A 12,812-nucleotide genomic window follows, 5' to 3' on the forward strand; every position below is an offset into this window, starting at 1 on the left:
AAAAGACAACTAACCTAAGATAACTGCTTAACTTCCAACATGTTCCTACTTTACCCCAAGAAAGTTACATAATATAGCAACATTTCTGTGAATTTGCTCCTACTATATCCATCAGAAATTAACAGACCATAGTCATTCCTGGGCATCCCCAGAACATTAAATAGCTTATCTGTTCTTCTTGGGTTATTGTTCCCCCTTCCTTAATTGTTCTCTATTGCTAGTTCCCCTACATTCTACATTATAAGCCATTTGTTTTACATTTTTCAAAGTTCACATTAGTGGTAGCATATAATATTTCTCTTTTTGTGCCTGGCTTATTTCGCTTAGCATTATGTCCTCAAGGTTCATCCATGTTGTCATATGTTTCACGAGATCGTTCCTTCTTACTGCTGCGTAGTATTCCATCGTGTGTATATACCACATTTTATTTATCCACTCATCTGTTGAAGGACATTTGGGTTGTTTCCATCTCTTGGCAACTGTGAATAATGCTGCTATGAACATTGGCGTGCAGATATCTGTTCGTGTCACTGCTTTCCGATCTTCCGGGTATATACCGAGAAGTGCAATAGCTGGATCGAATGGTAACTCTATATCTAGTTTTCTAAGGAACTGCCAGACTGACTTCCAGAGTGGCTGAACCATTATACAGTCCCACCAACAGTGAATAAGAGTCCCAATTTCTCCACATCCCCTCCAGCATTTGTAGTTTCCTGTTTGTTTAATGGCAGCCATTCTAACCGGTGTTAGATGGTATCTCATTGTGGTCTTAATTTGCATCTCTCTAATAGCTAGTGAAGCTGAACATTTTTTCATGTGTTTCTTGGCCATTTGTATTTCCTCTTCAGAGAACTGTCTTTTCATATCTTTTGCCCATTTTATAATTGGGCCGACTGTATTATTGTCATTGAGTTGTAGGATTTCTTTATATATGCAAGATATCAGTCTTTTATCAGACACATGGTTTCCAAAAATTTTTTCCCATTGAGTTGGCTGCCTCTTTACCTTTTTGAGAAATTCCTTTGAGGTGCAGAAACTTCTAAGCTTGAGGAGTTCCCATTTATCTATTTTCTCTTTTGTTGCTTGTGCTTTGGGTGTAAAGTCCAGGAAGTGGCCGCCTAATACAAGGTCTTGAAGATGTTTTCCTACATTATCTTCTAAGAGTTTTATGGTACTTTCTTTTATATTGAGATCTTTGGTCCATTTTGAGTTAATTTTTGTGTAGGGGGTGAGGTAGGGGTCCTATTTCATTCTTTTGGATATGGATATCCAACTCTCCCAGCCCCATTTGTTGAAAAGACCATTATGACTCAGTTCAGTGACTTTGGGGGCCTTATCAAAGATCAGTCGGCCATAGATCTGAGGGTCTGTCTCCGAATTCTCAATTCGATTCCATTGATCTATATGTCTATCTTTGTGCCAGTACCATGCTGTTTTGGCAACTGTGGCTTTATAATAAGCTTCAAAGTCAGGGAGTGTAAGTCCTCCCACTTCGTTTTTCTTTTTTAGAGTGTCCTTAGCAATTCGAGGCATCTTCCCTTTCCAAATAAATTTGATAACTAGCTTTTCCAAGTCTGCAAAGTAGGTTGTTGGAATTTTGATTGGGATTGCATTGAATCTGTAGATGAGTTTGGGTAGAATTGACATCTTAATGACATTTAGTCTTCCTATCCATGAACATGGAATATTTTTCCATCTTTTAAGGTCCCCTTCTATTTCTTTTAGTAGAGTTATGTAGTTTTCTTTGTATAGGTCTTTTACATCTTTGGTTAAGTTTATTCCTAGGTACTTGATTTTTTTAGTTGCTATTGAAAATGGTATCTTTTTCTTGAGTGTCTCTTCAGTTTGTTCATTTCTAGCATATAGAAACATTACTGACTTATGTGCATTAATCTTGTATCCCACTACTTTGCTAAATTTGTTGATTAGCTCTAGTAGCTGTATCGTCGATTTCTCAGGGTTTTCTAGATATAAGATCATATCATCTGCAAACAATGACAGTTTTACTTCTTCTTTTCCAATTTGGATGCCTTTTATTTCTTTGTCTTGCCGGATTGCCCTGGCTAGCACTTCCAGCACAATGTTGAATAACAGTGGTGATAGCGGGCAACCTTGTCTTGTTCCTGATCTTAGAGGGAAGGCTTTCAGTCTCTCACCATTGAGTACTATGCTGGCTGTGGGTTTTTCATATATGCTCTTTATCATGTTGAGGAAGTTTCCTTCAATTCCGACCTTTTGAAGTGTTTTTATCAAAAACGGATGTTGGATTTTGTCAAATGCTTTTTCAGCATCTATTGAGATGATCAATTGATTTTTCCCTTTTGACTTGTTAATGTGTTGTAATACATTGATTGATTTTCTTATGTTGAACCATCCTTGCATGCCTGGAATGAACCCCACTTGGTCATGGTGTATGATTTTTTTAATGTGTCTTTGGATTCGATTTGCAAGTATTTTGTTGAGGATTTTTGCATCTATATTCATGAGGGAGATTGGCTGGTAGTTTTCCTTTTTTGTAACATCTTTGCCTGGTTTTGGTATTAGATTGATGTTAGCTTCATAAAATGAGTTAGGTAGTGTTCCATTTTCTTCAATGTTTTGAAAGAGTTTGAGTAAATATTATTTTTTAAAAGAACTTTTTGTTTCAATACCGAAGTCACCCCCTGCATTCTTGTAAAACAGCTTGCATAAACAAAATCAGTGAATCAGTTGACCATAGCATCAGAATCATGGTCCTGATACATAAGGGAGGAAATCATTAGAGAGAACAACTCATTGCATTGGATGACTGGAGGGAATGGCTCTGTCATCTATTAGGGGGAAGGACTAGAAGTATTATCAGAATCATTCTAAGAACTTTGTAAAAACCCACTGATACTCCAGTTTATCATTAGTTGATTGAACATGGGCTATTTTCAGAAGCTTGGATATTATAAATTATATAGGACACAGGTTTTATGAATATAAACGTGAGATGGAATAAATTATATGTAAAATACTTTAATCCTCAAGTAAATCTACTTAATATAATACTTGCCTTTGCTTAGTTAGTATAAAGTTAATTTAGGAAATATCCATTCAAATAGGGAAGTTTAAAAAAAATTTGTTGAATCATTACCTCAATATGATCCATTGCTTTCTGCCATACTGACTGCTTCTCCTCTGCACTATGTCCAGGAATGGATAAGATATTATGAATGTAATTAAAGACTTCTTCCTGAAGAGCACAAGACAACATAATTTATTCATTCCTTCACTAGTATCTAGTAACAATCTACTATCTGTACCAGTCTCAGTAAATATCTATTATTTGGAGATGGAAAACCATTTGGAGATAGTTAACTGGTAGAAAACTGATAGTAAAGAGAAAGAGTAATAGTTTAAAGTTTAGGATATACTCTTAGAAGTTACAAATATGTTCCAAATAATTTTGGTCTGAATTTACCGACATTCAATAATCTAATGAGGAGCTATTATACTTTTGCCTTTGTAAAATAATCACTCTTGTCCGTATTATGTTCCACCTATATTTATCTTCACTTCAGCTATACAATCCTTACTCAGGTCAAGTCAAATTTTTCCCCACCTGAGAGCCTTTGCATATACTGTTCCCTATACCCTGGAACACTTCTCCCTTGGCTCTTTGCTTGGCTGGCTTCTTCTCAGCTTCCAAAGCTCAGTTTATATGTCACTTGTTTACTGTCAGTCTTCCTCAAAAAACTATAAGTTCCAAGATTGCAGGGACTATACCTGTTTTAATTATCAATGTATATTTGGCTCATAGCAGGCGCTTAATAAAAACCTATTCAATAAATGAGGAAAAATTTAGCTCAGCACACATATGTTCAAATATTTCTACTGAACAGTTATAACTACTAAGTAGTTATTTCACTCAAAAGAGGAAAAAAATGAGTAAGATAAGAGAATAAATCAGTCTCAACTCACCTCTCTCAGTGGGTCACGTAAATAGCAATCAATAATTTTGTCATATTGGTGTTCTCGTTCATACATAAATTCACAAATTTGATAACTAGAATATAAAAGGGAAAACGTCAGTGTACCAAACAGGTCCGTGGCTATTAGCTATTGCTTTGAGAAGCTTGCTCTAGTGTATAAGTATGTATTAAGGAAAATGAATATAGATGTGACTTCTATTATGTGAAGATACGGCATCTAAGGGAGAATGTTTATCTGTCATCAGTCTAAGCATAGATTTAAGATACTGCTGAATACCATATTTATAAAAAAATTTCAAAGATTGGTACGAAAGTAATAAATGTCAATACGCTAAATGTCAACTAATTATCTGCAAAAATTTCAAATGAAGTTTCTCTGTTCAGAATTAAATGTCAAATAAAACAATATTCAACAACCTAGATAAATAGCAGTGTTAGAATCATGCACCTTATTTGCCATGTTAAACTCTGCATTGTTTATAATATAGATAACTATCCAAAATCTCTGAAATACCATGTAAGTTTCAAGCAAAAAAATCTAAAGAAAACATAAAACTGCTATTTCATCTTCATACTAAAACAAAAGTATGACCACTTCACATTCACCCACCTTTAATAACTGCAAATTTTATTAATTTACTAATTTTTATTAATTTACAATTGAAAAGCAAAAAACTTCTGCACTTAGATATACTTGTTGTTATTTGCACAACCTCTTTTAATGAAAAAGGGAGCTAAATATCGATAAACTGGGCTTCAAATTAGACAAATGTAATTTAGTAGTTCTATGGGAAACCAACTTCAAAACAACTCACAACTCAGCTTTTTCTGCCATACGGATGAGCCGGTTCTCTTCAAATTGAACTATGCCTCCAGCCTGCAGCAATTCTAAAAGGACCTAAACATTTAAAATAAATGAGTTAAAAACATTTTGAAATTTACTTTTACTTACTACCTCTTTAAGAGTTCATTGAGGCATGCAGACCACGACTTATTTTTTCTTTTGTCTTTTTACTTGATTGTGTTTTGGCTTGCTTTCATATATATGCAAAGGGTCAGATGGGAATTAAAATATGGATCAGATTGTATTTAAGTCATATAAAAAGATAAATGTCTAATTTTTCATGCTTAGGAGGAACGTTACAGTGTTTGCAAGTAAAACCCTATTCAAATATCGAACTGACCTTCCCCAAAGCTAAAAATGCCTGTATATTCCTTTTCAAGAAGTCAGTTTTCGTTTGGTGCTTTTATTTCTATGGTTCTTTAAAGTATGGCATCTGTGGGCAGTATCCATGCTTACATGTTAATTTTTCTAATTAAACATTGGGGTTTATATCATTAATTTTTACCAGACTAAGTATCTGGAAAAAAAAAAAAAAAGGTAACTAGGATAGTGAGGTTGATTCATCAATATTTTTAAATAAATTTCAAAAAATACAATAAAGAGTCATTAGATAGAGCACATAAGAGAAAGCTCTCTCCTTTATTTAAGAATTTTTCTAGCATACTAAATGGATTATTTTCAAGTTAAAAAAGACAGAAAAGAAATAAAACCCACCCAAACTATACATTTCAGAAACCTACTTTAATCCATTTTTGAGTGCTATACTGAGCTAACTGTTATACAAGACAAACATGGAGTGTATCCCACCTGGTGGAAGCCTCAGTATAGGATAACATAATGGAAATGCAAGTGCTGGAGCCAGTTTTACCAATTCACTAACACTGTATAAAGTTTCAAGAATACTGCAAGCCAGTAGTTAAACAAAGAAATTATTAAAATTATATCAACTTATATTAAATAAATTATATTAATACAAAGATGATCAATACAACTCACTACTTCCTAATTACTTTACCACATTGTACTATTATCTATGCTCTTGAGGTTATTTATATCTACTGTAACTGTACCCATATGGTGGAAATATTATACAAGGGTGTGCTCCCATGCTTCTCTTCCCAATACCAAATTCAGTGACATCACATTTGTTACATTGAAATTGGCCATGGTGGGAGTACTTATCCCACGGAAACTGGCAAATGCCATATATTAGGGTTTGCTTTATTGTTCTGTTGATTGTCTAGACCAGGAGTCAGCAAGCTATAGCCCACAGCCTATTTTTGTAAGGTTTATGAGCTAAGAAAGGTTGTTACATTTTTAAAGGGTTGCAAAACAAATAGACAAAAAAAAAATATGTGACAGAGACAGAATGTGGCCCACAAAAACCTAAAATATTTACTGTCTGGCCCTTTACAGAAAAAGTTTGCTGACCCCTGGAGAAAATGTTAATAATACAGATCAAACTTAAAATAGTACATGTCTGTGGCTGTTATATTGTGAATAGCACAAAAAACTGAATAAATATTTTTCAGGTATCCAAAAACTGTTATCTGATTCATCAAAGAAGTCATGGCATTGATGATGAGTGAAGTTCTGATGTCTTCGTTGTTTTACTTTTGTCTAATTCATTTTACATAGGCAAAAATATCAACAACATTCTTATTAGAACCACACTCAGGGAGCCAGCTGTTTAACATTTATTAGCACACCACTGCAAATAACTCAAAAATATTGCATAAACATATTTTGAATGCTGGAAAGAATGCCAGACTAGTAGAGAAGGAACTAGATTCTAATCTTAATTGTGACCTTGAGTGACTTACTTCATTGGCTTTCTATATTTCTAAAATAAGTAGATATAACTAGATAATCTCAAAGGGGACTCCCAGTCCTGTATTATTAACATTCTACAATTAATTTTCAAGGTTTGGCTTCTAAGTTTTAGATTTGGTTTTTCTTTTAGATATTTATACAAAAGGCTTTATCATTTTATAAAGAAATACTATGTATACCAAGATCCAATCTTACTATGGAGAGAGAAATAGGGGTAAAATAAGGGATCCACATTACTATTGTTATTCAATGTAATTTAAGACATGACCAAAATTTTAGCAGCTGTTCTCTTTCCTAAGACAGTCTGCAGCAGTCACTGGGCCGCATCTGTGCAGAGACAGAAAGGGGTCACTGATGTTATCCTATGTTCTGCATCTGAATCTCAACCTTCCAGCTGTGCATTACCATAAAAAAAAAAAAAAAAAATCAGCACAGCCCTCAAAGCACTTAATTTTGTAGTTCATTTACCCAACAAAGCCTGGCTATCAACTTGAAATGAGATGAGTTATAATGTACCCAATTACAGTGGGTTAAGTTTTTAAAAGAATCCTATGCCTAGAATGGCCTTCAAGAAAGAAAAGGAAGCAAAAAGAAGTGGTAAATAATCAAATAGCTACTATTTCAATAGTGATTAGTGGAGGGACAGATGAGATTCTAGTCGCCAGAAATGCTCAACCCTAATTAAATGGGGCTGTAGAGTACTTTCAAAAGCTGACCATCCAATTCTTATGGATCCTGTAGCCTTTCTGGTTCAGGGCCGTAACAGCGAGCAATAGTTACCAGATTAAGGACACTGGTGGAAAAGAGGGTTCAACAAGTGCTATCTGTTACTACCTAATAGAGAAGGATGAATATTCTCTTTGATGTCATGCCGAATGTAAGATGGGCCCAGTCTGCCTAGGAATTTAGTTTGATATAAGCTCTTTATATTTGTACCTCTGACAACCATCTATTCCATTTTCTGGTTGCCACTATCTTTAGCTTAGTATTAGGATTTGGCACAAGTCATTTTCCCCTTATGTCTAGTGATTACAATCTAGCAAAGATGGCTCATTCTATCTTACTCTGTCTTATTTCTCATTCTTTAGCAAAAAGAGTTCCAGCAGTTCATACCTGCTGTCTTTCTGAGTGTCGGGAGTCATCATCAGGACTACAGAGGAATTCAAGAACCTGGACAATGAAAAGTAATTTTTATTGGATACCAGCATGTACATCATAGCACTGTCATAATGAAAATAACAATACTATTCTTTCATTATCACCAATTCATTCAATCTGCCATAACAAAGATCATCTTCCCAACTGACTGGCCCATGTACATGAAACATCAAACTCAGATATGCTAACAATTTAATACGTACCTTACACACATTTCTTTACTGTTTAGAAACATGGCTAGAAGACAGTATCATCTATATAACTTAACTTTAAGTTACCTGACACCATGGATAAAACAAATCACGGCCTTTGGAGTCAGGCCCCTTGAATTTGAATCCTAACCTTATTAGCACTTAATTACAATGTTTACTGCTAATTATAACACTTCCTATGTATGATGTTGGATGAGTTACTTAACCTCTCCAGGACTTAGTTTCTTCTCCTGCAAAATGGGAATAACTATATCTATTTCAGATATATATATATAAAACTCTGGAATTCTGGAACAACGCCTGGCACTATGAAGTGCTCAATAAATGCTAGTCATTACTAGCTACTATTTTTCCAGGTAAAAAGTTTTTTTTTTGCCACATAGGGATATGCAGGAGATATTTAACTGGAACTAGAAAACATCTTCAGAGTGAAAGTCATCTGTAAGTAAATTCAGATTTTCCAGAAGTAATCTCTATTCCAGATATCATCAAAGTCTTACTACTAGTTGGATGGGATGACTCCTAAAATGACAAATTTTCATGCAAAGGATTCTAGGCAATTTAGAGCAAAAGGAGAATTGACAGAATAGAATCTCTATAAACCATTCTCCAGAAAACACACTCCCATGATACTGGATTACTAGGCAAAATCATACTACCTAAAACAAGTCATTAAAACAAAACAAACAAACAAAAAATCACCCCCCCCCCACACACACACAAATCTAATTTAGATCCAAACTAAAACCTGAACAGGCTTGATAAGACACTTATTCAATAGTCTATCATATTAAGAAACCAAGTAGTCCAGTTAAGTTTTCTATAAACAGTGAGCAGAAGAAAAGCAATTCTAGTTCTCATCATTAAAGACACTTACTTGATCAAAAAGGGTTCTGTTTACAAACAGTGTATTGTCAGGTTTTGCAAGCTGCCGGGCAAGGAATGTAAAGAGACATCCTACTTGTGAGGGAGTAAAATCTGAATTCTCCACCATAACCTGATGAGCAAAGAGAGCATTTATTCAATATACCATCTGGTTTGACACAAAAGATACACAGTAAGAAGGGGGGAAATGCCTCATTATTGAAGGCTCATGAAAAGATTTTTTTATTGACTGTGGAATAATTGAGTTCAATACTGTTTCAAGAAGGAACATAACTACTTGCTTATTCTGTAAGGAAAACAGTTTAGTGATTTTGGGGGTATTTCTAGCCACAACTTAGATGAGAACTGAATCATTAGGCGAACATAGGACTTCAAAGAAATATTAATTATGTTTCCCTCTGGAATTCTTAAAAGAGACTCCTTGAACTAGGATATTCAAATAACCTGCTAAAAACAAGTCCATCAACAAAGGAAGACAGAAGTTGCTTTGGGGTTTCAAAGTAAGATAACCTAAGACTGAAGGCATTCCAGAAAGGAAATCAGTTAGTCCATGCTTCATTGAAATGAATCGCTGACTGTTTTGTCTAGAAGCAGGTCTTGAAATGATGGCTTTGCATAACAGGTTTTTACAATCACACATTGAAATGAATCGCTGACTGTTTTGTCTAGAAGCAGGTCTTGAAATGATGGCTTTGCATAACAGGTTTTCACAATCACACACAGTTATAAAATTGCTAAATCACAGACTGGTTGAGACCTTATAATCATTCCTCTGCTTTCAGTCAGATCTCATTTCTTGAGTACCTACTATGTGTAAGGTGCTATGGTAGGTAACTTTAAGGGAATTATGAACTAGAAAGGAAGATGAAACAGGTAAATAAATTTTTAATGAAGGTATAATGTGATCAGTGCTATAATAAAGGCATAGATGACTACAGAAGCACAGTGGGTAAAATTTAGTTCAAGTTGTTAAGGAGGAATTTGAAAAGAAAAGATAAAAGTAGCTTTTTAAGCTAAGCTTTAAAGCCTATGCACAATCTTTTCTGGGGGGAGTATCAGGAGGGAAGGTAATCCAGAAAAAAGAATGTGAGCAAAAGTGTGGACACAGGAAAATACAAGTTTGTTTGGGGGAACTACATGATTTATTAGAACACAACAGCATCTATGAAGAAGAGCAAGAGATCAGATTGAAAGGGAAGATTAAGGCCTCAAATGTCATCCTAAGGACTCTGGAATTTATTCCACAGAAAACTGGGGAGCTACTAAAGGTGTTCAACCAGGAGAGTTGGTCAGCCTCAGTGCTAGGCTTAGGAACATTATCTTGTCAGCAGTACATCTAGGATAAAATAAGAGAAGGAAGAAATAGAAGGCAGGGACACCAAGATGCAAGTGATTGCAGGGGTCCAAGAATCAGACATTTTTCTCAGCACACAGAAGTTTGGGAGAGAAGATCATCAAGTTATGTTTTGGATTAGTTGAATTTATGGTGGCCACACTATAGCAAATTAGGGTATAATACCCCTCTCTCATCTATTAAAAAGTCTTACCCTCCCTTCTTTCATCCTCCATTCAAAGACAAGGTATTAAGACTTCTCCTAATCTACCTCTTGGCTTACCTTTCCTTACTTTAGTAGGACTGTCACTTTCTTTTACTCTTTCTGCTTTTAGTCCAGCAATCACAGCTCGTTCAAGAGCATAACAGATTATTAGAGTATGAGGATATTTCAAGTTGTAAACTATAAGCATTTTTAGGTATGCTTAATTCCAATCTGTAATATTCAAAGAGTTTTGTATAGCTTTTAGTGTGCAAATCCCTTTTCTAGAACTCATATCTTGGGGCCCAGCTAGGGCCCCTCTCTGCCTTTACCCCTTCCTTTTGTTTCGTAAGTGTCAACTCCTTCACCGTTTGATCTCAGATACACCTTTTGAAGAAACAGTTCTAACTCATAGCCAGCACCCTCAACACCTCAGCCAGTGCCTAACTGTTATCATCCCAGAAATTCTGGTTTCTTTCCATTTCCTCTGTCTGACTTAGCTCAGAAATCTTGCTTACAAAATTTTCTGGGAAATTTTGTACAAAATCACAAATCAACAATTTTTTCATCTCTATGTCTGCAGCCATTCAGCACAAATAATGCCTGCTGGCTTGTTCTCTGGTCCCTGCCTATGCCTATTCTTGCTGGCTCCCTCAAAAGTACACTTTAACAAATTAGTGCAACTCTAATACCAGAACTGAAAAATAATCTCAAAACTACATTCTTCACTGACTCAGGTAAATACTATCAAAACGACAAACAAATGTAGCAATTCACCAATAGTAATCGTGCAAGTACTTTACGGAGACTTATTCTCTTCATTTGGATCAATCCTCCAACTTAGCAAAGTTTTAAATTTGAATTAAAATTTAATCAACTTGCAAACATTTCTTGAGCATCTATTAGATCTCAGGCATTTTACTAAGCTCTGGGCATGTTAAAACAATGACCAAAAAAAAAAAAAGAAAAAAGAAAAATGAAAGCAAGAAGGAGAAAAGAAAACCCAAACAACTCATAGTTTCTACCTTCAGGAAGCTAAATAGATAGGCATACAATTATGATACAGTGTGTTAAGCACAGCATAAAGTGTTATAGGAGCACAGAGAAAGAGCAACTAACCAAATTAGAAGTGTGGGAGAGTTCAGAAAGAGTTGGGAAAGAGCTTCTCATGAATGACATTTGAGTTAAATCTTGGAAAATGGGCAGGAATTTGCCAGGCAGAGAAAAGGAAGGAAAAGGCATGACATGCTGAAAAGAAAACCCATGCAAAGAACAAAGAGTCATACAGAAGACACAGAAAGTTCACTGAATTCCAATAATTTAAAATGGTTGAGGAAGACAAAATACAGCATATGTGTGGAGTAGGAGAGCAGAAGTCAGGGACCAGAAAATACACAAGATCTTGGATGTTATGTAATTTAAATGGGTGTGGTAGAAACTCCGACTTGCACTCCAACATCTGTTCTTTCCTGTTTAGTTAACAAAACTCCTCAATTTTTAGCTAAACACATGGCCTTCTAGAATACAGAGTATATTTCTCAGTCTCTCTTAGCAGCTAGGGGGCAATATATATTTTAGTTACGGGTCAATATGATGTAAGCAGAATTGTAGTACGCAACTTCTAAAAAGTTTCCTTAAAAAGAGAGAGCACTGTCGTCATCTCTTTCTGCATTCAGTCTGACTAGAATGTTAATGTGATGGCTGGAGTCTGAGCAGCCACTTTGTACCAAAAGACAGAAGCCATGCACTAAGGATAACAGCAGTAAGACAGAAGGAATTTGCGTCCTTGATAAGTTTGTGAAATATCCTACCATATCAGGCTGCCTACCTCCAAAATAGTATGAGAAAAATAAATTTCCATGACAATTAAACTATTGTTATTTTGGATTTTGTATCACTCACAGCAGAACTTAATTCCAACAGATCCAATGGGGGGCCTTAGAGGAACAGTAGGTAGAGGAGAGGTAAGACTACAAATTAAAGAAAGGCAAGATTGGCAATCAGGAGACCATTTAGGAAAAGTATTTTGAAAATCTAAGTGAAAATTTTCTATACTAGCCACACTGGACAAATTTGGCATTATTCTCATATTCATCATTGTTTATCATACAAAGTTAATAAATAGCTTAAATGAAATAATGTACATAAATGTGCTGTGAAAATTATATAAAGAACTAACGTAAATGTAATGCACTAACGATACGCACAACTAGAGAAAATTTTAATTCTGGTCTCCAAAAAAATGTCATCATAGTTTGTAGTCACTTTAATAAAAGTCATCTCATGTCTGAAATAACCTTAAAATCATTAAAATGAAGAAAACTCTTTATTACAGCTAAATGAACAGAATGAACACTCCATGCTTTCAGTCATAAGAAAAAACTGGTCT

At 35.0% G+C, this 12,812-nt stretch overlaps 1 protein-coding gene across 1 annotated transcript in view; it reads right to left on the minus strand.

The window, feature by feature from the left end:
- Positions 1-12,812, minus strand: part of VPS8 (VPS8 subunit of CORVET complex) — a 275,358-nt gene that overhangs the window by 116,814 nt on the left and 145,732 nt on the right. The window contains 5 exon segments of the mRNA XM_037839097.1: positions 3,119-3,217; positions 3,946-4,030; positions 4,772-4,854; positions 7,747-7,803; positions 8,881-9,000. Coding sequence (XP_037695025.1) covers positions 3,119-3,217; positions 3,946-4,030; positions 4,772-4,854; positions 7,747-7,803; positions 8,881-9,000 — 444 coding nt within the window.

Source organism: Choloepus didactylus, chromosome 1, assembly GCF_015220235.1.
Source record: "Choloepus didactylus isolate mChoDid1 chromosome 1, mChoDid1.pri, whole genome shotgun sequence".
In the NCBI taxonomy this organism is placed as follows: domain Eukaryota; kingdom Metazoa; phylum Chordata; class Mammalia; order Pilosa; family Megalonychidae; genus Choloepus; species Choloepus didactylus.